Source organism: Argopecten irradians, chromosome 1 (genome assembly GCF_041381155.1).
Source record: "Argopecten irradians isolate NY chromosome 1, Ai_NY, whole genome shotgun sequence".
NCBI classification, from domain to species: Eukaryota; Metazoa; Mollusca; class Bivalvia; order Pectinida; family Pectinidae; genus Argopecten; species Argopecten irradians.
This window is the reverse complement of record NC_091134.1, coordinates 59,579,983-59,604,230: the sequence shown is the minus strand read 5'-3', so window position 1 is coordinate 59,604,230 and position 24,248 is coordinate 59,579,983. Positions and strand designations below refer to the sequence as shown.

The 24,248-nt window shown below is 37.2% G+C and overlaps 1 protein-coding gene across 2 annotated transcripts; it reads left to right on the top strand.

The window, feature by feature from the left end:
* The first annotated feature begins 7,480 nt into the window (after positions 1 to 7,480).
* On the top strand, positions 7,481 to 23,431 carry LOC138335868 (uncharacterized). Of its 2 annotated transcripts, XM_069285039.1 has the most exons (10): positions 7,481 to 7,691; positions 8,441 to 8,699; positions 8,902 to 8,961; positions 9,275 to 9,497; positions 10,135 to 10,242; positions 11,735 to 11,948; positions 12,256 to 12,383; positions 12,638 to 12,775; positions 13,763 to 13,855; positions 22,395 to 23,431. In XM_069285039.1, the coding sequence occupies exons 1-10, from the start codon at positions 7,547 to 7,549 to the stop codon at positions 22,545 to 22,547; spliced, it is 1,521 nt and encodes a 506-aa protein (XP_069141140.1). In that variant the 5' UTR covers positions 7,481 to 7,546; the 3' UTR covers positions 22,548 to 23,431. The 2 variants fall into 2 exon arrangements, with proteins under 2 accessions (XP_069141140.1, XP_069141149.1); XM_069285048.1 differs by lacking the exon at positions 13,763 to 13,855.
* Positions 23,432 to 24,248: the final 817 nt, after the last annotated feature.

Below are 24,248 nucleotides of genomic sequence, written 5' to 3'. Positions count from 1 at the left end.
GATGTTCCTCCTCGAGACCAAGATAAAATGAAAAACAGTTTATTGTTTCTATCTCATATGCGACCCAATTCCCCATATTAACATTTCCGTGTGTTCTCATCATACTAATACAAATGTCAATGCTGCATTTCAATGATACATTATATAGTTTGCACAATTTTAGCTCTATCCTGGTCTGGGGGATAGACTGTCTTGATTGTCACGTCAAAATAAGTTTTTAAGCTTAATCTATATTTTTTTATGTGAAAAAACGGCGTGTTTTTCACACTCACATACACGTATAGTTTGCATACCCTTTATCAAAATCTTTAGTAATTACTTTTAACGTCCTATTTAATTAGGACTTGATTGGGGTCAGTGGGTGAAACTATACTATGGACATATGACATGGTGCCAGACTGTCCATGAAATGCATTTCCATTGTCCTGGTATTAATTACTGACCACTTTACTTGACCGCCGTTATTTATATCCCCAAATGTTGCTTTCATTAATACTTTGGCAACATGTCTTCTTTTCCGGTTACATAGTCGTAAAATATATACAGACAAAGATATGTGTTCACATTGACTGGTCACTGCCGACCCAGAACTGTTACAGTCTACAACCAGTCCAGCATGTTCATGTATTATACTATGGTCAAGAAGGGCGTGACCTTGACCGATGCCAAACTCCCTGTCTAACAGCTAACGACCCACAGTGGAGTGATCTACCATGACACCAGGGATGTTAGACATCAGCCACATACACAATAGATACAGGATTATCTCCCATGGGTTCACAATGAGGATGCCGTAGATAGAACATTATAAAGCAAAACTCTGTAGGAATTCTAATGTATTCCAGAGTCTAGTAGTCTCGATATCTAAAGTCTTGCACTACAAGGAGACCCCTAGCCTTGACCACAACTCTCGAAGGTGACATCCTCAATGCTTCAGGGGTTACTATGTATTACTGACGTTGATCGTTAATAGTAACCTCTGGAGTATCGAGGACAGATGGGGAAGGCTTTCTGCTGTCTGGGGCTAGTGGGCCAATCAGCATCAAGTGACCTATATGTACCGGTTACGGATTTGAAATTTTTAGTGGTATTTTTGACGTTTATAATGATCCTGTTTTATGTAACAACATAATTTGAATAGCACCACATGGTAACATACCATGCACTGGCATTTATTGAACTTTGCGACAAATTTGAAATAAGTCGTGAATACTGGAAATCTCTGACTGCGTAGTTATAGTTCGAGAAAGTCTGTTTGAAGTCCAACGTAGCAGCACTATTGCAATTGGCTGACGTTCTTATACATGTATCCTATCAATTTTCAGCTCGTTGATAACTTATTTTTCTAGATGGCTGCCATGTCGACCATTTTGGATTTCAGACCGACGCGATAAATATGATTTGGCCAGGGCAGTATAAGTATCATCCGAGGCAAGATTCAGCTCAATACCACAGTTTGGACTGGAGATGACGTTTGAGGAATTAACATGATTGCGCAATCTTGTTTATCTTGAATATTTTACAGATATCACTCTGATGTTCTCGAAAACGTGTGTCTTGACCTATAAATAAAACTTTGCCTCCACGTAGCTTCCTGCTCATCGCCACAGCGTGTGTGTGACTTCCTTCTAATAGCTGGTAGAGTTATATTTATTGTTTTATAAGTAAGCCACACCATTTCTCATAAGGCGAGCGATATTTCGTCAGATGGAGCCTAATGACGCACTTCACTTCATAATTTGGGCGAATTTGTTTTGAACATCTAACAGCGTACTTGATAACACTGTTACCGACGAACACTGGCTCCATAACAGAACTTTGAACTTCCACAGCTGAAATAATAAGTTGACGGTATTTGGCATATAAAGGATGTATAAGGCGAAGAGGTCTGAGCTAGCTGAAAGAATACAGTGTATGACTGACCTTCACATGATATGACACTGCAATAAATATTGACGTAAAACACGATTACACACAAACACCATACTGCAATTACTTCAGTGTTATTACAATATCAGTGTTAGATCCATCGATTCAACCAGGACTTTGTGGAAGAATTTTGATTTTTCGAAAAATGGTCCTTAATTGAATATAGATATATTTTCGCGTGTTTTAATTTTGTGTAAATATTTGTGCTGATAACGCCACTGGTAAAAAATAAGACACATTTATAAACAATTTCTAATGAAACACAAAAACAGGATGCACCCTCCTCAGTTAGTAGATCTATTGGCTCGGCCTTGGAGTGATATCACGCTCCAGTTTACAACATGTTGTGTGAGTTTACAACAATCCCAAATAATTGGAAGTTCAAGGTGAGACGTGACATTCCTGGACCGCGTCCAGAGCCAAACAACAGATGGGCCCTTCTAGGGAAGATGTTCTACCAGTGTCAAACTACAAAACTTAACAAAATGTGATGTATATATAACCGAACCTATCAAAGTGTTCATCACCACTTCGTCCATGTTAGTTTTTGTATTAGAGTTCAGAGTGCGCTCCTAATGGTTGTTGTGCTTGCGTCTATAATGAAAGATAACGGGCCCCTGTACTAAATCATATTGCCACAATTCTATACTTTGGTATAAGGCTGTATACGTTAACTATGTCCATATACGACACGAACCATGTCCAAAATTTGGGATAGAATGAGGTTTCATAACAACTTTGGTCATTCCTTGCTTTTTCTTTGTTTATTAAACACCGCCCTAATGTTTCCTGGACAACTTGACTCCCTAATGTTACTGAACTTTTTGTCTTTCTAATATTTCCTGCACATCCTGGATCTCTAATACTTCCTGGACATCTCCGTTCCTACATGTTCCAGAACATCTTGGTTCCTACATGTTCCAGAACATCTTGGTTCCTTCATGTTCATTAGCATCTTGGTTCCTACATGTTCCAGAACATCTTGGTTCCTAAATGTTCCTTTACATCTTGGTTCCTTCATGTTCATGAACATTTTGGTTCCTTCATGTTCCAGAACATCTTGGTTCCTACATGTTCATGAACATCTTGGTTCCTTCATGTTCATGAGCATCTTGGTTCCTACATGTTCCTTTACATCTTGGTTCCTAAATGTTCCTTTACATCTTGGTTCCTTCATGTTCATGAGCATCTTGGTTCCTACATTTTCCTATACATCTTGGTTCCTTCATGTTCATGAACATTTTGGTTCCTTCATGTTCCAGAACATCTTGGTTCCTACATGTTCATGAACATCTTGGTTCCTACATGTTCATGAACATCGTGGTTCCTACATGTTCCAGAACATCTTGGTTCCTACATGTTCGTGAACATCTTGGTTCCTACATGTTCCTGAACATCTTAGTTCCTACATGTTCCTTTACATCTTGGTTCCTACATGTTCCTGAACATCTCGGTTCCTACATGTTCCTTTACATCTTGGTTCCTACATGTTCCTTTACATCTTGGTTCCTACATGTTCCTATACATCTTGGTTCCTACATGTTCCTATACATCTTGGTTCCTACATGTTCCTTTACATCTTGGTTCCTACATGTTCCTGAACATCTTGGTTCCTACATGTTCCTGAACATCTTGGTTGCTACATGTTCCTGAACATCTCGGTTCCTACATGTTCCTATACATCTCGGTTCCTACATGTTCCTGAACATCTTGGTTCCTACATGTTCCTATACATCTTGGTTCCTACATGTTCCCGAACAACTTGATTTTGTAACGTTTCGTGAACATCTTGATTCTACAATGTTTATTGATGAGCTTGGCTCCTAAATGTCTTATGAAAGTCTTAACTTTGGGTTAAGTTTCTTTTGTCATTTCTCCTTAATTTCCCCGAATGTGTTTCCTTGACCAATTGACTTCCAAAATGCAAAAACATTTTTGATTCACACTTTGAAAGCATCTTGAACATTGTGCAAAGAGGCAAGAGGACTTTCTTATGAGGTCGGTTTTCAGACAAATGAACTGGAGTCTTACGTTGTTGTTAACTAAAATGTAATTTTGGTTTGAAAACAACCGATAGACAGCTGTTTAGCCAATTTCTGTCATATGGACATGCGCAAATTTTATTGTCTAAGTATATTATATTTTGGTGATTCAATATTAAAGATTTTTCAAATTCACTGAAACTGATTTACATATAGTTTGGTTATTATACAAACAATTAGGTCTAATAACAATACGTCAGATGTCTATAGGTTACGTGACGTGCACATCGTGTGCCTGTTAACCCTGCTGGTCCATGTTTCCCTCCCCATCCGTCATGAGTACCCGACAGCTGCCGTGATATACTACTGTGAGAATTGTAATGTACATTTATCTTGATATTGCAGCCCTTCTTTTGATTTATTCCACATATTAATTACGTGCTTTTTTCGTTTTCTGAATCACTGTCATGATTAAATCGGTATAAGATATTGTACTACTGCTGTGGCAGTGGAATTCTAATTTCAAAACAAATTTGAAAATATCCTGACCTCAGCGTCTACAGTCTCTCCCTTGGGATATCACCGGAAATGAATCGAGATAGCAATTTTCATCTTAATGTCAAGAGCAATAAAAAATATTGATAGATAAATTTAGACGTCTTATTTTAGTTATCTTTCAAAGACAGATGTCAGAATATCAGATTTCTTAAAACGTATTGAAGCATATTTATAGTAAAACATTTGAATAAATTACAGTTTGCACGCAGTTATTGGGAACTATCCTAGCATAGAGTTCATTGATGATTTTTTTTTAATTTTGGGGATCTAGATAAAAAAAAGTCGGTAGTAACATACATACCTCTTCATTTGAAATAATTGGATAATGTATAATGGACACGATTATGGTCAGTGCGGATGCTCATCGACTTACAGTATATTATGCGAGCGGGGAAGCGTGAACTATTTCTTTTCAAAAGTCGAGAGGTGCTAATGTAATGTACAGTAACTGGTATCGTATGTCGAGCCAACTTCATACACACACTGGATCTAACGTTACGTTACATGTAACTGTAAGATGTGTACGCCGTGCGAGATACCTCTGTTTAACAGATGGTTTTTGTCGGTAACGTCTGCTTTTGTTTTTAATATTCGAAAATTCCAACAAAATCAATAAACTTAAAGTCTTAACTCTGTGTATTGTGATAATTCTCCCCTGATATGATCGCATCTTAAATGTGTTAAAGTACACCGCTGGCAGAGCACAGCAAAAAATACAACTTGTAGTGACGTCATTTCTCAAAGGAATTACCACATTACGTAACTAAATAAAGAAATAGTACCTACCTAGTGACTGGGATTCATTTCTTGGTGTTGAACATATTATTCTACAGTAGTTTGTAATGTGCTACCCAAAGCTTTATAAATATTGGTGTTAATGTTTGAAAGGGTCAATTACATGTACAACAGCTCGTGGATATAATTATTATTCGTCTAATGATGGAGTAGAGTTATTTAAAACTTTGGAATGTAGACATGTGGTTACAGAGAATTTTCATCATGCTTGAACAAAAGCTGGTTTCGATACGTTATACAATCACCATTTTGACATATGTCATATGTATATATCATCATTATTTTTACGGGAGAAGACGAATTATAAGTTTACAACTGATGTCTAATCCCATTGTATATAATGTGCAAATAAAATATATTTAAATGAAAATATGATCATAAGGCTGCTTTTATCACATAATCCGCATGATATCGAGTGATTTCCGGTCCGCGTGATATTTTTGCATATGTCACGACTCACTAGTGTAATATGACCTGGAGGGATTTTCATTGGATGGAAAGTCATGTCAGAAACAATAAAATGACGCCAGGAAAATGACGTGACGTCAGAATTTCGATTTTCGCTAGATTTTACAGCGCCGCTTGTGGTTATAACAGGTTTCAATTTACAGCATAACTTGTTTTTGCAACAGGAATAAATTTTAGAGCACCGCTTTCGAATTCGGTTACAATAGGTGACAGCAGCGTAACATTTAACACCAACAACGTTAACAGGGTTCAATATACATCACCACTACACCGATAATGGGCCAGACAATATCTTGATGAAGCCAGTATAAAATCCGGTGTTGACCCCAGCTAGATTGGTAGCAGGAACAAAATAAGTCAGACATTGATTTCACCCATACCGTCTGTGGCGAAGCATTGGGATATAGATCATAGGAAGGAAATTATAGTTTACAAAAAGCAAACTGGGAGATTGTTTGGGATGTGCCATAACCAGGGAGTATCGGGGAAAAGTTTGATGATATTAAACAATGGTTCTAGTCTCCTGTCTGGTCGACTGCTTGTCCATAAATTCACTTTTCAATATCTTCAGGAAATGACTGTCTGGGTATAGAAGGCGGAAAATAATTCCTTATGACAACTCCAGTCTATATGCACATAAACTGTCCCATATACACGTTTGCATGATCTGCTAAAGGAAATATTTGCCTGCAATAATATCAAAGGTGCATAAAAATACATGTATGTATTGATCAAACGAAAATCAATAATGAACGGTGTCCTTGAAATACGTTTCAAAGTATAATGTACAATAAAATAAAAGTAAAATACTTTTAAACAACTGGTGTTGTTAAAATGTTTAAGCAACGATATCCAGCCCTACACATGTACATGTACCACGTAAGCATCTGCTGCTGATAATGATAATTAAGACTACACGAGTTATGTCCCCTTCCCAATCCATCTCCCAGTTTTTCTGGCATAAACAGAGATGCATCGTTCGGGGATCATTTTCTTAGTTTGAACAAGTAATCAAATGGGAGAAACTGTAACAACTACTTTAATACACGTACATATATGCACCATTATTCACATGGGAGCTTTAGTGAAAATTGTAAAACATTTAGGTGCATTTTTGCATTCTTCTAAAATCATTAAGATTAATATTATGATTGTGAAAGTAAATTTTGTTGAATGACCACCACGAGCAATTAATTTATTCAAGGCATATACAAAATGTAGTATAATCCTTAAAATAACTAGAGGCAAATATAATTAAGTTGGGTAATAAATATACTTAAAATGATTTTTTAGAAATTTATATATGGAGTGCGCGCTTTATATGTAATGTTGAAGTTTAATCAATGGAAAATAATCACAAAATCATTATCTAAATCAGAAAAGTAGATTTACGTAATGTAAATCATGAAAGCAGTAGAAAATATCTCTCTCTCTCTCCCTCTCAAGTTAACGAGATGAACGAAGGGAAGTAACTCTGATATTTAATTAATTGTGAGAGTTCTTTCTGTTACACACGATCTTATGTATATTATATATGTAAAACGAAAGTACAATGTACCTGTAGCCCGCCGTACTTAGTACAATGTCCTGCATACTTAAGAATATTTAAATGAAATTATTGTACGCATTTTAACACATAAAATATGATTAAGACATCTATCAATACTAAAACATCGCTTGCTAAATGTAAAATTAGCATAATTTGCAAGTCTGACATTTGGAACTCTTTGTATATAGAGGTAAAATAATTTCGTAAACAAGACGGAACTGACATGGGTCTGTGCTCGTAGACAGATACAATATTGTGTGATAAAATGGCATCAATCATATGCGATGTCATCGACAAGGATACAGTGCGATGTAATGGAACGGAATACACTGCCGAAGAGAGACTGACCTACCATGACGAATGGTTCTGGATATATCTCGGCATCTATGTCGGCCTCGTGCTAATGGCAGGTACAAGACACCACTTCGTGTCAGCTGCATGTCTAGTCTGTCTCTTGTCGGTATATTGAGTCCGTACCATACAGTACGCAGAACAGTTAAAGGGACCATGCGTTATGGTGACATTTAGGGACGTATACATATATACACACATAAATGTTTACTGACCTAGACTAGCTATATGTATTCACAATTTCACGTACACGTACAAGGCATCTTACTGTAAATATTGCCTTCAATGTACAATTTTGATTAAATAAATTACATAAGTAACATGGCCTCCTAACAATGCTTATGAAGTCTACATTGTACATCATATTTTGGATCGCCTTCATTTCAAATCTAAGGGTGAAAAAATAGATTTTCATTAAAAAAATACAACATCTCATGAAATGGCAGCCCACTTCAGAAAGTAAGACTATGACCTTCACAACACAAGCTGCATCAAAGGTTGTGCTTTCGAATATCAAAGGAAAATTAGTTGTCGCCCAACGTTAGGTTCAGTGCACAAACACAAAACCGCTTGTGACATACATGTACATGTATTTTTCCAAAACAAAGAGTGACTTATCCTCCTCATCTTTGTCCTTGTCCTGACTTCAAGCTGACCGTGTTGCTTTTTTCTGTATAGATGTGGTTTCCGTGTGAAGTCAATCAAATTTCTATTTGGCTATATTGCTGTTTACATTGTGTTGTACGATATAAGGAGTTCCTTGTACCATACACCATAAGAATTGATAAAACAATTATTTTGGTTGAAGGGATGATGTCTGGCCTGACGATGGGACTTTTGTCACTTGATTTGATGAGTTTAAAGGTTATGAAGGATGGAGGGACGCCCACCGAGAGGAAACACGCTAAGAAGATTTTACCAGTTGTGTCCCGTCACCATCTTCTACTAGTAACACTACTCCTGGCCAACGCTGCTGCTGTCGAGTCGATGCCAATCTTCCTGGATAAAATCTCCGATCCAATCACTGCTATTGTTGTTTCAGTTACTGCTGTACTCATATTTGGAGAGTAAGTCATTCTGTTAATATATTTTGATCATTTCCATCTGAAATTGAAATTTATTTTGACTTTTAGGATAATCCACTGTTTCTAAAAAATGTGTTTTAACATTTAAAATACAGATGCATATATATATATAACAATTTAGCCTAAAATTTACTATTTAACATGCATATATTCTGATGAAATAGTTTTATGCTTATTGTTTCAGAGTAATACCACAGGCAATTTGTACAAGATTTGGATTGGCTATTGGGGCAACATTAGCTCCGTAAGTAAGAGAATATCAAGTAGAATGCATAATCATTGGGTAATTTATCCATTTGTATTATTGGTACAATAATAATTGTCAATGATGAAATGAACATTTTGGACAGAATTTCAAAAAAAGTCTGAATCTTTTAGACAGGGCTTAGTGTGGTGATAAGAGACTCAGTAAATAAATGTCTGCTCATCATATCATAACAGTCAATGATGGGCTTTAATGTTATCTAATGCAGCATGTTACATAACACACTTCTACATGTAAAACTTATTCATTGTCTACCACACATGTTTTGAGTACATGTCATCCTACTTTGTAGGCTGGTGTACTGTCTTATGGCTCTATTCTACATCATTGCTTGGCCTATGTCAAAGATCTTGGACTGTCTATTAGGAAAAGACCACACAACATTCTACAGACGGGCCCAGCTGAAGGTCCTGGTTAACCTGCATGGTCCGAACGGCTCCAACCTTCCTGTGCAAGATTCGTCTGAGGAACAACAAGGAGAGCACCTCAGTTTGGACGAAGTGCTCATTATACAGGTAATTATACACCATGGATAACGGCCTTTGGCTACTCGTCATATGGATGCTACCTGGCAAGATTGACAGGGAAGTGGTTATATATTTGTATTAGAATCAGAACAGAGTTTAAATTACTGCTTTAACTAGAAATCAAACGCAGGATCTGTGGTAACCACATCTAATCTAATTAATGCTCATTTGATTCTGATGTATCTAAAAAATTCTCCTTTGCCAAGAGCTACTCATCTTCCGGCTTTCATATTCCCCTCCAGGAAATCATTCCTCCTCAAGTTTGCACAGGCTAACAGTGACGCATGACGTGAATGAACACTAAATGTTATAGAGCACATAATGAATATAAATTGCATGTACTTGCTGTATCTATTAAGGATCAAACTCTTGGTTCCTTATCAAATATGTACACAATCGATGGAGGTAAATAGAAGATTTCCCTAGTTGAGAGGTATATTATTGCAGCTTGTATTCACTAGTTCTTGATCAGAATTATACATTCCAACTAGTTTTAGCACTGTAAAGAAGATGTAGAGAACACATACAGTGTCTCCAAACTTTTTGGCCTTGTGTGTTTAATGCTCTGTCAATAATTTTAAAAGACAATAAACTAAAACTCATTGTTATGTTGTGATTCTGACAGGGTGCTCTGGATATGAAGACAAAGACGGTCGAGGTCGCCATGTTACCACTGGACGACGTATTTATGCTGAGTATCACAGACAAAATGGACAAGGCTACCATGTCGATGGTGAGCTAATAAGGGAAAATACTCTTACAAATACTTGTGATTTATGGTCATAAATGCTCATTTTCATAAACAGAACATTTTATGTGGTCCTATTAATCTATTTTTTTTTTTTTCATAAAGAATTGTTATAATGTGGTTTCAAACACAATTGTTGGTTTCCTGAAATAATTAAATGATTACTTATGACATAGAAAAACTTTCAGTTTATAAATCTTTATAAAGATATCAAGTTTTGGAATGTATTTTTAGGGCTGGTGAGCTTTTGTCATGGCGCGGCGTCCGTCGTCCGTACGTCCGTCCATCCGTCCGTCTATCCATCAACATTTCCTTTAAATCGCTACTAGTCATAGAGTTCTGCATGGATTGTTACCAAATTTGGCCACAAACATCCTTGGGAGAAGGGGAACAGAACGTGTATAAATTTTGGCTCTGACCCCCCGGGGGAAGAGGGGCGGGGCCTAATAGGGGAAATAAAGGTAAATCCTATAAATCGCTACTTGTCCAAGAGTTCAGCATGGATTATTACCAAATTTGGCCACAAACATCCTTGGGAGAAGGGGAACAGAACATGTATAAATTTTGGCTCTGACCCCCCGGGGGAAGAGGGGCGGGGCCTAATAGGGGAAATAAAGGTAAATCCTATAAATCGCTACTTGTCCAAGAGTTCAGCATGGATTATTACCAAATTTGGCCACAAACATCCTTGAGAGAAGGGGAACAGAACTTGTATAAAATTGGCTCTGACCACCCAGGGGCAGGAGGGGCGGGGCCCAATAGGGGAAATTGAGGTTAATCCTTTAAATCGCTACTTGTCCTAGAGTTCGGCATAGATTGTAACCAAATGTCGCCAGAAACATCCATGAGGGAATGGGAACAGAACTTTAATAAATTTTGGCTCTGACTCCCCGGGGGCAGGAAGGATGGGACCCAATAGGGGAAATAGAGGTAAATTCTGTAAATCGCTACTTGTCCTAGAGTTCTGCATAGATCTTAACTAAATTTGGCCAAAAACATCCTTGGGGAAGGGAAACAGAGTTTGTATAAATTTTGACTCTGACCCCCGAGGGGCGGGAGGGATGCGGCTCAAGAGGGGAAATAAAGGTAAATCCTTTTAATCACTACTAGTCATAGGGTTCTACATAGATTGCACCCAAATTTGGCCAGTAACATAATTGTGGAAAGGGGAATAGAGTTTGTATAAATTTTGGCTCTGACCCTCCCAGGGGCGGGAGAGGCGGGCCTAATAGGGGAAATAGAGGTAAATATTAAAATTCCTTTAGTAAAGAAACAATGAATCTGTATTCAGAACATAACTTGGCATTACAAATCAGGCGAGCGATACAGGCACTCTGGGCCTCATGTTAATTACTCCCATATTATCATATATGTCCTGTTTTATCTTACCAATTTATTTGTGTTTTCTTTCTCTCCATATTTTTGAAAAAAAATTGTTTATACTGGACTGTATTTTTCAAGGACATCTATTTTTCAGGTAATGGAGAAAGCTCATTCGCGAATCCCTATTTACGACGGTCCGTACACTAATATAATTGGTGTGATACTGGTCAAGTCTCTGATAATGCTGGATCCAGACGATTCCACACCCATCTCCAGTCTCCTTGACAGCCAGGCCGGCAGAACCGTTCTATTTGTAGATGAAGATATGCCCCTGTTTGATCTTCTTAACATATTCCAAACTGGCAAAAGTGAGTGTACATACCATCTACATCCTATTAATTGATATGAATTTCAATTCATTTTTCCAATTAGCTAATTTGAATCTTTGTGAACACGTTTTGAAAAGAAAATTTCAATATTTAATTGCTGCAAAAAAAAGTTTGTTTACAGTCTACTGGAGATACTGAATTGATATGCCCTGAATCATCGGCCATTGGATCATTATTACATGTATAACAGGTTAGAATAATACCATATCGACTGCAACAAAGGTCCATGATTGATCAATAAAGTTTTAGAAAGCTGTATGAAAAGTGATATTGCTTTCATTTCCAGGCCATATTGCTTTTGTACAAAAAAACACTTTGAGGGAGAGACAAGATGACCAGGCTGATGATGTCCAGTTACTGGTCACTACGGCTGACGAGGATCGGGCCAGTGGTAGTTCACGGTCAACTGGACCAGTAAGTGGAAGGATAACTTTAGTTCTTTGTGGTTTTAATTTGCTACAGGAAGCTGTACATAATTTATTTATTTGATCTAGTTTAACATTAAAAAAATGTGTACATATTATACTTGTATGTGTGCTTTCAGAAATCTTTTCCCCCACTGTTAAAACACTCAAATGAGCTACCTAGGTCCTCGATGATCTGGGCTTATTGGATTAAATAAAACTTCATCATGAAATAATCACTAATCTGGGGTATCCCTTTTGTAGATTATAGGTATCATAACTTTAGAAGATGTCATTGAAGAGCTCATTCAAGAGGAGATAATCGATGAGACTGATGTTTATGTGGACATACATAAGCGGGTACAGGTAGCCAGGGCGCAGAAAGCTCGACGGGACCAAAGGGTAGGTGTTGTGTGCTTTGGGAGATAATGATTTGAAACACTAATGCCAATTAATTTTGCTGCTGTCTAAAGAAAAGAAGATATCAATTAAATAAATTAAAGATGCTCCACCGCCGACAGAGCATAAACGATACTCATCATTTGAACAATAATTGGTGTTTAATCGTGTATATATATATATATATAATTAACACAAATATTCAATACATGATCACTTACTTTGCTTGTGGTGCATGCACAATCAGTACTTCATTCCATATAGGATATAGTAGCACAGAATTTTTGCGGAATGCAATTCATTATTTTTAAAATATTTTTATCTTGAAGCAAAGTGAGAAGCTCTAACTTTTCACTGGTGGTATTGGTGTAAAGTAAATAAATTTTCCAACTGAAAAAACCCCCTAAATCTTCTGTTCCTGTTTTAATGGAGAAAAAATACTTTTTGTTAGCGATGGAGCATCTTTAGATATACGAAGCCTTATAAAATAAATAGGCTTAATTCATGCAAATTTCTTACAAGGTTTAACTTACCTCTTTATCACCTGCTGTATTTGTTAATTGGTTTTTGTTGCTGTTAATGGCTTTTAAATGGTCTAATTTTTATTTCTCTCCACATTTCGTTTTCTTTTGCATGATAAATATAGTTAATGTTGTATAATATGTATTTAATCTTTAAGCATATCACAAACCTATTTGTTATTTACTATGATATATACATTTTGTATCAACCATTCATAGGGGAAGCTAATTATAGTCTATTCATGTAGTTAAAAAGTATGTAGAAAAAAAATATGTATCGTGTTAAGCTATTTTGATACGTATATTATTTCCCTTGTTAAGATCACCTAATAACTGCCATAATCCTTCATGATACCATGTTGGAAGTAGTCTTTGATACATATTCCACTGGGTTGTCTGATCACGCCATTATGCTGCAGAAATTCCAATGCCTTTCTTGTCTGCTATACTGTTCTGTTCGGTTACACAGATCCTACATAGTCGCCAGGTTTCTATGGAGCCCGGGGCAGCCGAGGCAGGGGTCGTCACCGACCCTCAGGTATTCATGGAATCTCTCGACCTTGTGAGTTCCATATAGAGAACTGCTAGTTTGTCTTGCCTTCTCTATATCTGTTGTTCAGAAAGATTAACTACCCATGTTATATCCGTTCTAACATACTAACAATGTCTTTGTGAACAAAGAGTTCCGCATAAATGATTGCTTGACACATATTTACAAACCAGAGTAGCAATGCTATTAATCCACGGTGTTGGTAACTAAATTGTTAGTTACCTCCCCTTTTTGCCTGAATGACATAACATGCCCAAAAGTTGATCAGAGCATACATGCCATACCTCCCGGTGTGAGACAAAACCTTCCGTATTTCAAAGCCTTTTATTGTCTCCCGGCAGGAGAGTCTAAATTCCTGTATTCTGTAAACCCCTCCGTTTTGTTTTCGTCGCCACATTTGTGTACATGCTAGGTTGATTTTAGCACGAGAGTAACCACTCCCTGACCCCCTGACCAACACCCAAGTGGCCCTAATTAGCAGCCTTGGGCTATTTCCACCTTGGCTTGTGGTGTCACTTTCACTCACGTCTGTGTATTACGTAAACTGAAGTCAAGCAGCCGATCGGCCGCCTAGAAAACAATCAGCTGGCCTTTCAATAAATCTTATGACTACAGCTAGTGAACATTACAACAAAACAAATACTGCTTACAATTGTGAATGATTTACTCACATTTTTAATGTTAAATAGGCCTATCTTTATTTGATGGATGTCACAAACTTTGCAGTCGTAATGGCTGCCATTTTGGGTAATTGTAATAGATGATCCGGATTTTATAGAATTTCCGGATTTCCTAATAACCACATTTTTAAAAATGGAAAAGGTATTATTTTTTTAGAATTTCTGTATGAATTTATTTTTAGAAAAAAAATATATTAATAATAAAAAAATTATCATCAGTAGTAACTGAATTTAAATAAATCAAATTAAAAAGAAATTTACTTTTTCTCTCTCTCAGATCAAATTACATTTTGTAACAATTTTCTGTTTTTTTTTTTTAAATTTAGTGCTTGTAAATTTAAGAACTTTATCTAAGTTAATTAGCCGTTATTATGAAAGATTATTAAAAAGCCCAGTTTAATATTTTGAACAATAAAACTGCTCCAGAACTGGGTGTATAAACCACACATTCCTTTGATTTATTTCAGTAAAATTCAATATGAATGCAGACTGTTTCAGCTACACTCTGACTAATGCTGTGTTCCAAAAAGCAAAGAAAGCAAATGCAATGTTAAAATGATACTTAAATGAAGCAAAGTTGTTACAGAACATGAAATTACGTGTTTGTGTTTATTTTGCAAAGAATTTCATCATAAAAAAGCAGATATTGAATTTATTAATATATGTCGCATGTATACCTCCCTTATTTGAGACCAAAATCCCTTTAAATGGTTATCAATCTCCCTTACCACCCCTAGAAAAATATGGTATATATGTATGTCAGAGTGTTGACTACAGTGTGAGAGTTTTGTTAAGTTTGTAGCTCATCTGGTCTGGTGTCCTGTGTCTGTCAACAATTCAATTGTCTTGTTGTAAATTACTGGTTGGAAATGAATTATTTGCCTGGTAGCATCTCTATGGGTTGGGGACTCAAATTTGTATATGGTTGGACTGGGAGTCTGAGAGGCTGGCCAGAAAGGGTCTATTTGGCTCAAATAAATGGCTTGTTCTTTGAAACTAAGAAATATATGCATTAGTTGGTGATCCCAATGAGATGTGGATTCACAGTTGTACAATGGATGAGCTGATCCTCTGGGGCCTGAGAGACAGGGCCAAAACCGAGTCAATTTCCCCAATTTTTTATCACTCATGTAGTGTTCATAGCATGTCCATATGGTGATCATACAAATTGTACAAATGGTTGAGCTGAATGTCTGGGGACTTGAAGGATAGGGCCAATAGGGGTCATTTTTTGCTATTTTCATATAAACGACTTCTTTTCTCAAGCTCAGCATTGGATAGCAAGTACTAAAGTATTACATTGATCACATTCTTATGTGGTGGGAGTTCAGAATTGTACAAATGGTTGGACTTACCTCCAGCGTGGCTGAGGGGCAGTTGCCTATATTGTCTGACGACTTCTCTGAAACTTATATATCAAGCTATAGCATCTTTAACACATTGATTGGATTGTCTATATTCCTATGGGGACAGGATTAATTAATTTGTTATAACACTTTGATTGGATTGTCTATATCGCTATGGGGCCAGGATTAATTAATTTGTTATAACACTTTGATTGGATTGTCTATATCACTATGGGGACAGGATTAATTAATTTGTTATAACACTTTGATTGGATTGTCTATATCACTATGGGGACAGGATTGATTAATTTGTTATAACACTTTGATTGGATTGTCTATATTCCTATGGGGACAGGATTAATTAATTTGTTATAACACTTTGATTGGATTGTCTATATCACTATGGGGCCAGGATTAATTAATTTGTTATAACACTTTGATTGGATTGTCTATATTCCTATGGGGACAGGATTAATTAATTTGTTATAACACTTTGATTGGATTGTCTATATCATTATGGGGCCAGGATTAATTAATTTGTTATAACACTTTGATTGGATTGTCTATATCACTATGGGGCCAGGATTAATTAATTTGTTATAACACTTTGATTGGATTGTCTATATCACTATGGGGCCAGGATTAATTAATTTGTTATAACACTTTGATTGGATTGTCTATATCACTATGGGGCCAGGATTAATTAATTTGTTATAACACTTTGATTGGATTGTCTATATTCCTATGGGGACAGGATTAATTAATTTGTTATAACACTTTGATTGGATTGTCTATATCACTATGGGGCCAGGATTAATTAATTTGTTATAACACTTTGATTGGATTGTCTATATCCTATGGGGCCAGGATTAATTAATTTGTTATAACACTTTGATTGGATTGTCTATATCACTATGGGGCCAGGATTAATTAATTTGTTATAACACTTTGATTGGATTGTCTATATCGCTATGGGGACAGGATTAATTAATTTGTTATAACACTTTGATTGGATTGTCTATATCCCTATGGGGCCAGGATTAATTAATTTGTTATAACACTTTGATTGGATTGTCTATATCGCTATGGGGCCAGGATTAATTAATTTGTTATAACACTTTGATTGGATTGTCTATATCACTATGGGGCCAGGATTAATTAATTTGTTATGAACCTTTTGATTGGATTGTCTATATCGCTATGGGGCCAGGATTAATTAATTTGTTATAACACTTTGATTGGATTGTCTATATCCCTATGGGGCCAGGATTAATTAATTTGTTATAACACTTTGATTGGATTGTCTATATCACTATGGGGCCAGGATTAATTAATTTGTTATAACACTTTGATTGGATTGTCTATATCGCTATGGGGCCAGGATTAATTAATTTGTTATAACACTTTGATTGGATTGTCTATATCACTATGGGGCCAGGATTAATTAATTTGTTATAACACTTTGATTGGATTGTCTATATCACTATGGGGCCAGGATTAATTAATTTGTTATAACACTTTGATTGGATTGTCTATATCGCTATGGGCCAGGATTAATTAATTTGTTATAACACTTTGATTGGATTGTCTATATCCCTATGGGGCCAGGATTAATTAATTTGTTATAACACTTTGATTGGATTGTCTATATCACTATGGGGCCAGGATTAATTAATTTGTTATAACACTTTGATTGGATTGTCTATATCCTATGGGGCCAGGATTAATTAATTTGTTATAACACTTTGATTGGATTGTCTATATCACTATGGGGCCAGGATTAATTAATTTGTTATAACACTTTGATTGGATTGTCTATATCATATGGGGCCAGGATTAATTAATTTGTTATAACACTTTGATTGGATTGTCTATATCATATGGGGCCAGGATTAATTAATTTGTTATAACACTTTGATTGGATTGTCTATATCCTATGGGGCCAGGATTAATTAATTTGTTATAACACTTTGATTGGATTGTCTATATCCTATGGGGCCAGGATTAATTAATTTGTTATAACACTTTGATTGGATTGTCTATATCCCTATGGGGCCAGGATTAATTAATTTGTTATAACACTTTGATTGGATTGTCTATATCCCTATGGGGCCAGGATTAATTAATTTGTTATAACACTTTGATTGGATTGTCTATATCACTATGGGGCCAGGATTAATTAATTTGTTATAACACTTTGATTGGATTGTCTATATCCTATGGGGCCAGGATTAATTAATTTGTTATAACACTTTGATTGGATTGTCTATATCCTATGGGGCCAGGATTAATTAATTTGTTATAACACTTTGATTGGATTGTCTATATCCTATGGGGCCAGGATTAATTAATTTGTTATAACACTTTGATTGGATTGTCTATATCACTATGGGGCCAGGATTAATTAATTTGTTATAAACACTTTGATTGGATTGTCTATATCACTATGGGGCCAGGATTAATTAATTTGTTATAACACTTTGATTGGATTGTCTATATCCTATGGGGCCAGGATTAATTAATTTGTTATAAACTTTGATTGGATTGTCTATATCCTATGGGGCCAGGATTAATTAATTTGTTATAACACTTTGATTGGATTGTCTATATCACTATGGGGCCAGGATTAATTAATTTGTTATAACACTTTGATTGGATTGTCTATATCCTATGGGGCCAGGATTAATTAATTTGTTATAACACTTTGATTGGATTGTCTATATCACTATGGGGCCAGGATTAATTAATTTGTTATAACACTTTGATTGGATTGTCTATATCCTATGGGGCCAGGATTAATTAATTTGTTATAACACTTTGATTGGATTGTCTATATCATATGGGGCCAGGATTAATTAATTTGTTATAACACTTTGATTGGATTGTCTATATCCTATGGGGCCAGGATTAATTAATTTGTTATAACACTTTGATTGGATTGTCTATATCCCTATGGGGCCAGGATTAATTAATTTGTTATAACACTTTGATTGGATTGTCTATATCCCTATGGGGCCAGGATTAATTAATTTGTTATAACACTTTGATTGGATTGTCTATATCCCTATGGGGCCAGGATTAATTAATTTGTTATAACACTTTGATTGGATTGTCTATATCACCTATGGGGCCAGGATTAATTAATTTGTTATAACACTTTGATTGGATTGTCTATATCCCTATGGGGCCAGGATTAATTAATTTGTTATAACACTTTGATTGGATTGTCTATATCCCTATGGGGCCAGGATTAATTAATTTGTTATAACACTTTGATTGGATTGTCTATATCCCTATGGGGCCAGGATTAATTAATTTGTTATAACACTTTGATTGGATTGTCTATATCGCTATGGGGACAGGATTAATTAATTTGTTATAACACTTTGATTGGATTGTCTATATCACTATGGGGCCAGGATTAATTAATTTGTTATAACACTTTGATTGGATTGTCTATATCCCTATGGGGCCAGGATTAATTAATTTGTTATAACACTTTGATTGGATTGTCTATATCCCTATGGGGCCAGGATTAATTAATTTGTTATAACACTTTGATTGGATTGTCTATATCACTATGGGGCCAGGATTAATTGATATGTTATAACACTTTGATTGGATTGTCTATATCCCTATGGGGCCAGGATTGATTAATTTGTTATGCCATTTTGATTGGATCGATTGTCAATATCCGTATGGGGCTAGGATTAATTAATTTGTTATAAAATAATTTGATAAATGAACCAGCTTTATGTATGTTGAATGTTTATGAAATGCATTGCATGAGACTATAATGTTAATGTTATGGTACAGTGCTGAACAGGGGAATGTGTTTTTGTTCTATTTACTCTATTAACCAGCTGAGCAATACAGGCCCTCTGAGCCTCTTGTTTTGTTCATTTCTTGAAACATCATTCTATTCTGACATGGAGTTTTTTGGGTTTTTTTTTGACTGCGCTATTAATTCTCTTGTTTTGTAGCAGAAACACCTAGACTGCTAAAATTATTCATAACATATATTCTCTTGAGCCAGAAAATGTCTGAAGTCCATGTGTCTTGTTTGGCATGAATGATAAAATGTGTCGTATGTTTATTCGCATGGGTGATAAAGGTTTATTGTACTGTATTTGGTTTTTCTTTATTTTCAATTACTAGATACTCAAACTTCTCTTTTTTTTACAGAACCCAATGGAATGAGATTATATGATATATTTTGATTAATGATACCTAAAAATGTTGTCTAGGTAGAGCCCTAATATTTATAGACAAAGTGCATAATACAATATATCAGATAATTGGAATAAGTTTACCACTGTGAGATGCATGTATGTAATAGATTTCAGTAACATAATCCTAAGGAGATGTTTGACAGGTCTCTGATTGTGATACCTTGATTGCATGACTGATTCTTCTCACCTCGTTTTGTATTCTAGCTATATAGACTTGCATCTTTTAGATCTTTTGATTTTTCTGTACCTTTTGTTAGCTCACCTGGTCCGAAGGACCGAGGTGAGCTTATGGGATACCACAGCATCCGGCGTCCATCGTCCGGCGTCCGGGGTCCGTCGTCCGTCAACAATCGACTTCTTCTCCATAACCGCTGGTCAGATTTCAACAAAATTTGACTGGTAGCATCCTTATGGGCTACTAACTATAAATTGTACAAATGATGGGGCTGACCCCCCAGGTGCCTGAGGGGCGGGGCCTGAGGGGCGGGGCCTGAGGGGCGGGGCCTGAGGGGCGGGGCCTGAGGGGCGGGGCCTGAGGGGTCAATTTGGCTATTTCCATATAAACGACTTCTTCTCTGAAACCAAGCATGGGATAGCACCCAGAATGCTATGGTAGCATCCTTATAGGGTGGGGATTCAAAATTGTACAAATGATGGGGCTGACCCCCCGGGGGCCTGAGGGGCGGGGTCAAAAGGGGTCAATTTGGCTATTTCCATATAAACGACTTCTTCTCTGAAACTATGCATGTGATAGCACTCAGAATGCAATGGTAGTATAATTATAGGGTGGGGATTCAAAATTGTACAAATGATGGGGCTGACCCCCCGGGGGCCTGAGGGGCGGGGTCAAAAGGGGTCAATTTGGCTATTTCCATATAAACGACTTCTTCTCTGAAACTATGCATGTGATAGCACTCAGAATGCAATGGTAGTATAATTATAGGGTGGGGATTCAAAATTGTACAAATGATGGGGCTGACCCCAGGGGGGCCTGAGGGGCCGGGTCAAAAGGGGTCAATTTGGCTATTTCCATATAAACGACTTCTTCTCTGAAACCAAGCATGGGATAGCATCCATAATGCAATGGTAGCATCCTTATAGAGTGGGGATTCAAAATTGTACAAATGATGGGGCTGATCCCCTGGGGGCCTGAGGGGCGGGGTCAAAAGGGGCCAATTTGGCTATTTTTAGCTCACCTGGCCTGAAGGGCCGGTGAGCTTATGTCATTGTGCGGCGTCCGTCATCCGTCGTCCAGCGTCCGGCATCCGTTCGTCGTTCGTCAACATTTTCTTTAAATCGCTACTAGTCATAGGCCACAAACATCCTTGGGGGAAGGGGAACAGAACTTGTATATAGTTTGGATCTGACCCTAAGGGGAAAGGAGGGGCAGGCCCCAATAGGGAAAATAAAGGTTAATCCTATAAATCGCTACTTGTCCTAGAGTTCTGCATGGATTGTAACCAAATTTGGCCACAAACATCATTGGGGGAAGGGGAACAGAACTTGTATAAAGTTTGGCTCTGACCCCCAAATTTGGCCACAATCATAAATTGGAGAAGGGAAACAGAACTTGTATAAAGTTTGTCTCTGACCCCCTGGGGGCAGGAGGGGAGGGCCAAAGAGGGGAAATAGAGCTAAAACCTATAAATCGCTACTTGTCCTAGAGTTCTGCATGGATTGTGACCAAATTTGGCCACAAACATCCATGGGGGAAGGGAAACCGAACTTGTATAAAGTTTGGCTCTGACCCCCTGGGGGCAGGAGGGGCGGGGCCCAATAGGGGAAATAGAGCTAAAACCTATAAATCGCTACTTGTCCTAGAGTTCTGCATGGATTGTGACCAAATTTGGCCACAACCATCCATGGGGGAAGGGAAACAGAACTTGTATAAATGTTTTCTCTGACCCCCTGGGGGCAGGATGGGTAGGGCCCTGTAGGGGAATTAGAGGTAAATATTCGAATTCCTTCAGAAAAGAAACAATGAACCTGTATTTAGAACATTACTTGGCATTACAAACCAGGTGAGCGATACAGGCCCTCTGGGCCTCTTGTTTTATTATGCACTGAAACCCTTATCTATACATCACTAATTTTCAATCCCTCAAATATGTTACTGGTGTTATTTTAGGAAGCCAAATGTATTAGTAATATACATGCAGGGCAAAGAAGTAATTGTAACAGTGTTGACATGTAATATACATGTAATATAATTAGACACATTATTTTAAACAAATGGTAATTGACAAATTTTGCTTTCATGTATGTAATATTGATGTATATATTTTACTTGCAGTCAATGATGAAGAGTCGATCCAATCCAATTATGAGGAATGATCGTGAAAAAGATGTGCTTGATCGTCAAACATCATACTCTATGCCTGCTGCAGAAAGTAATATAAATTCGGACACAGAACCCCTTCTTGGGCCTCCAGTGGTATATACTTAGGACAGAGGAATCATCAAAACAGATAGTAGCACAGAACCCTTCTTGAGCCTCCAGGTACATCTGCTGTATAGGACTATCATCATAAGTATTAACACAAGGAAATATCCCTCTGGGGTCCCCAGTGGTATATAGAGGGCTTTTGCGTAAACGCTATATACATGTATATACAAAATAGTATTGCACAATAAATAAGTGACCTAGAACCCTTTAAGGGCCCCTAGGTGTATGCCATGATATATGTCACTAAATGTACAAAAACATTCATATTCAGACCTCCTTAACTTCAAGTTCATTGGACCATGGTGAGCAATCAGAGTTCCTTGTTCATGGGACCATGATAAACAGTCAGAGTTCCTTGTTCATGGGACCATGATAAACAGCCAGAGTTCCTTTTTCATGGGACCATGATAAACAGTCAGACCTCCTTGTTCTTGGGACCATGATAAACAGAGTTCCTTGTTCATGGGACAATGATAAACAGTCAGAGTTCCTTGTTCATGGGACCATGATAAACAGTCAGACCTCCTTGTACATGGGACCATGATAAACAGAGTTCCTTGTTCATGGGACCATGATAAACAGTCAGACCTCCTTGTACATGGGACCATGATAAACAGAGTTCCTTGTTCATAGGGACCATGGTAAACAGAGTTCCTTGTACATGGGACCATGATAAACAGAGTTCCTTGTACATGGGACCATGATAAACAGTCAGACCTCCTTGTTCATGGGACCATGATAAATAGTCAGAGTTCCTTGTTCATGGGACCATGATAAACAGTTAGAGTTCCTTGTTCATGGGACCATGATAAACAGTCAGAGTTCCTTGTACATGGGACCATGATAAATAGTCAGAGTTCCTTGTTCATGGGACCATGATAAACAGTCAGACCTCCTTGTTCATGGGACCATGATAAACAGAGTTCCTTGTACATGGGACCATGATAAACAGTTAGAGTTCCTTGTTCATGGGACCATGATAAACAGTCAGAGTTCCTTGTTCATGGACCATGATAAATAGTCAGAGTTCCTTGTTCATGGGACCATGATAAACAGTCAGAGTTCCTTGTTCATGGGACCATGATAAACAGTTAGAGTTCCTTGTTCATGGGACCATGATAAACAGTCAGACCTCCTTGTTCATGGGACCATGATAAACAGTCAGACCTCCTTGTTCATGGGACCATGATAAACAGTCAGACCTCCTTGTTCATGGGACCATGATAAACAGTCAGACCTCCTTGTTCATGGGACCATGATAAACAGTCAGACCTCCTTGTTCATGGGACCATGATAAATAGTTAGAGTTCCTTGTTCATGGGACCATGATAAATAGTCAGACCTCCTTGTTCATGGGACCATGATAAACAGTTAGAGTTCCTTGTTCATGGGACCATGATAAACAGTTAGAGCTCCTTGTTCATGGGACCATGATAAACAGTCAGAGTTCCTTGTTCATGGGACCATGATAAACAGTCAGACCTCCTTGTTCATGGGACCATGATAAATAGTTAGAGTTCCATGATCATGGGACCATAATAAACAGTCAGAGTTCCTTGTTCATGGGACCATGATAAACAGTCAGACCACCTTGTTCATGGGACCATGATAAACAGTCAGAGTTCCTTGTTCATGGGACCATGATAAACAGTCAGACCTCCTTGTTCATGGGACCATGATAAACAGTCAGACCTCCTTGTT

Excerpts from the sequence above, each read along its gene's own strand:
- LOC138335868 (XM_069285039.1), top strand. The coding sequence starts at position 7,547 with ATGGCATCAATCATATGCGATGTCATCGACAAGGATACAGTGCGATGT. Across the intron at positions 8,962-9,274 it reads ATTGGGGCAACATTAGCTCC|GCTGGTGTACTGTCTTATGG; the intron begins GTAAGTAAGAGA and ends CCTACTTTGTAG. Across the intron at positions 12,384-12,637 it reads GTTCACGGTCAACTGGACCA|ATTATAGGTATCATAACTTT; the intron begins GTAAGTGGAAGG and ends TCCCTTTTGTAG.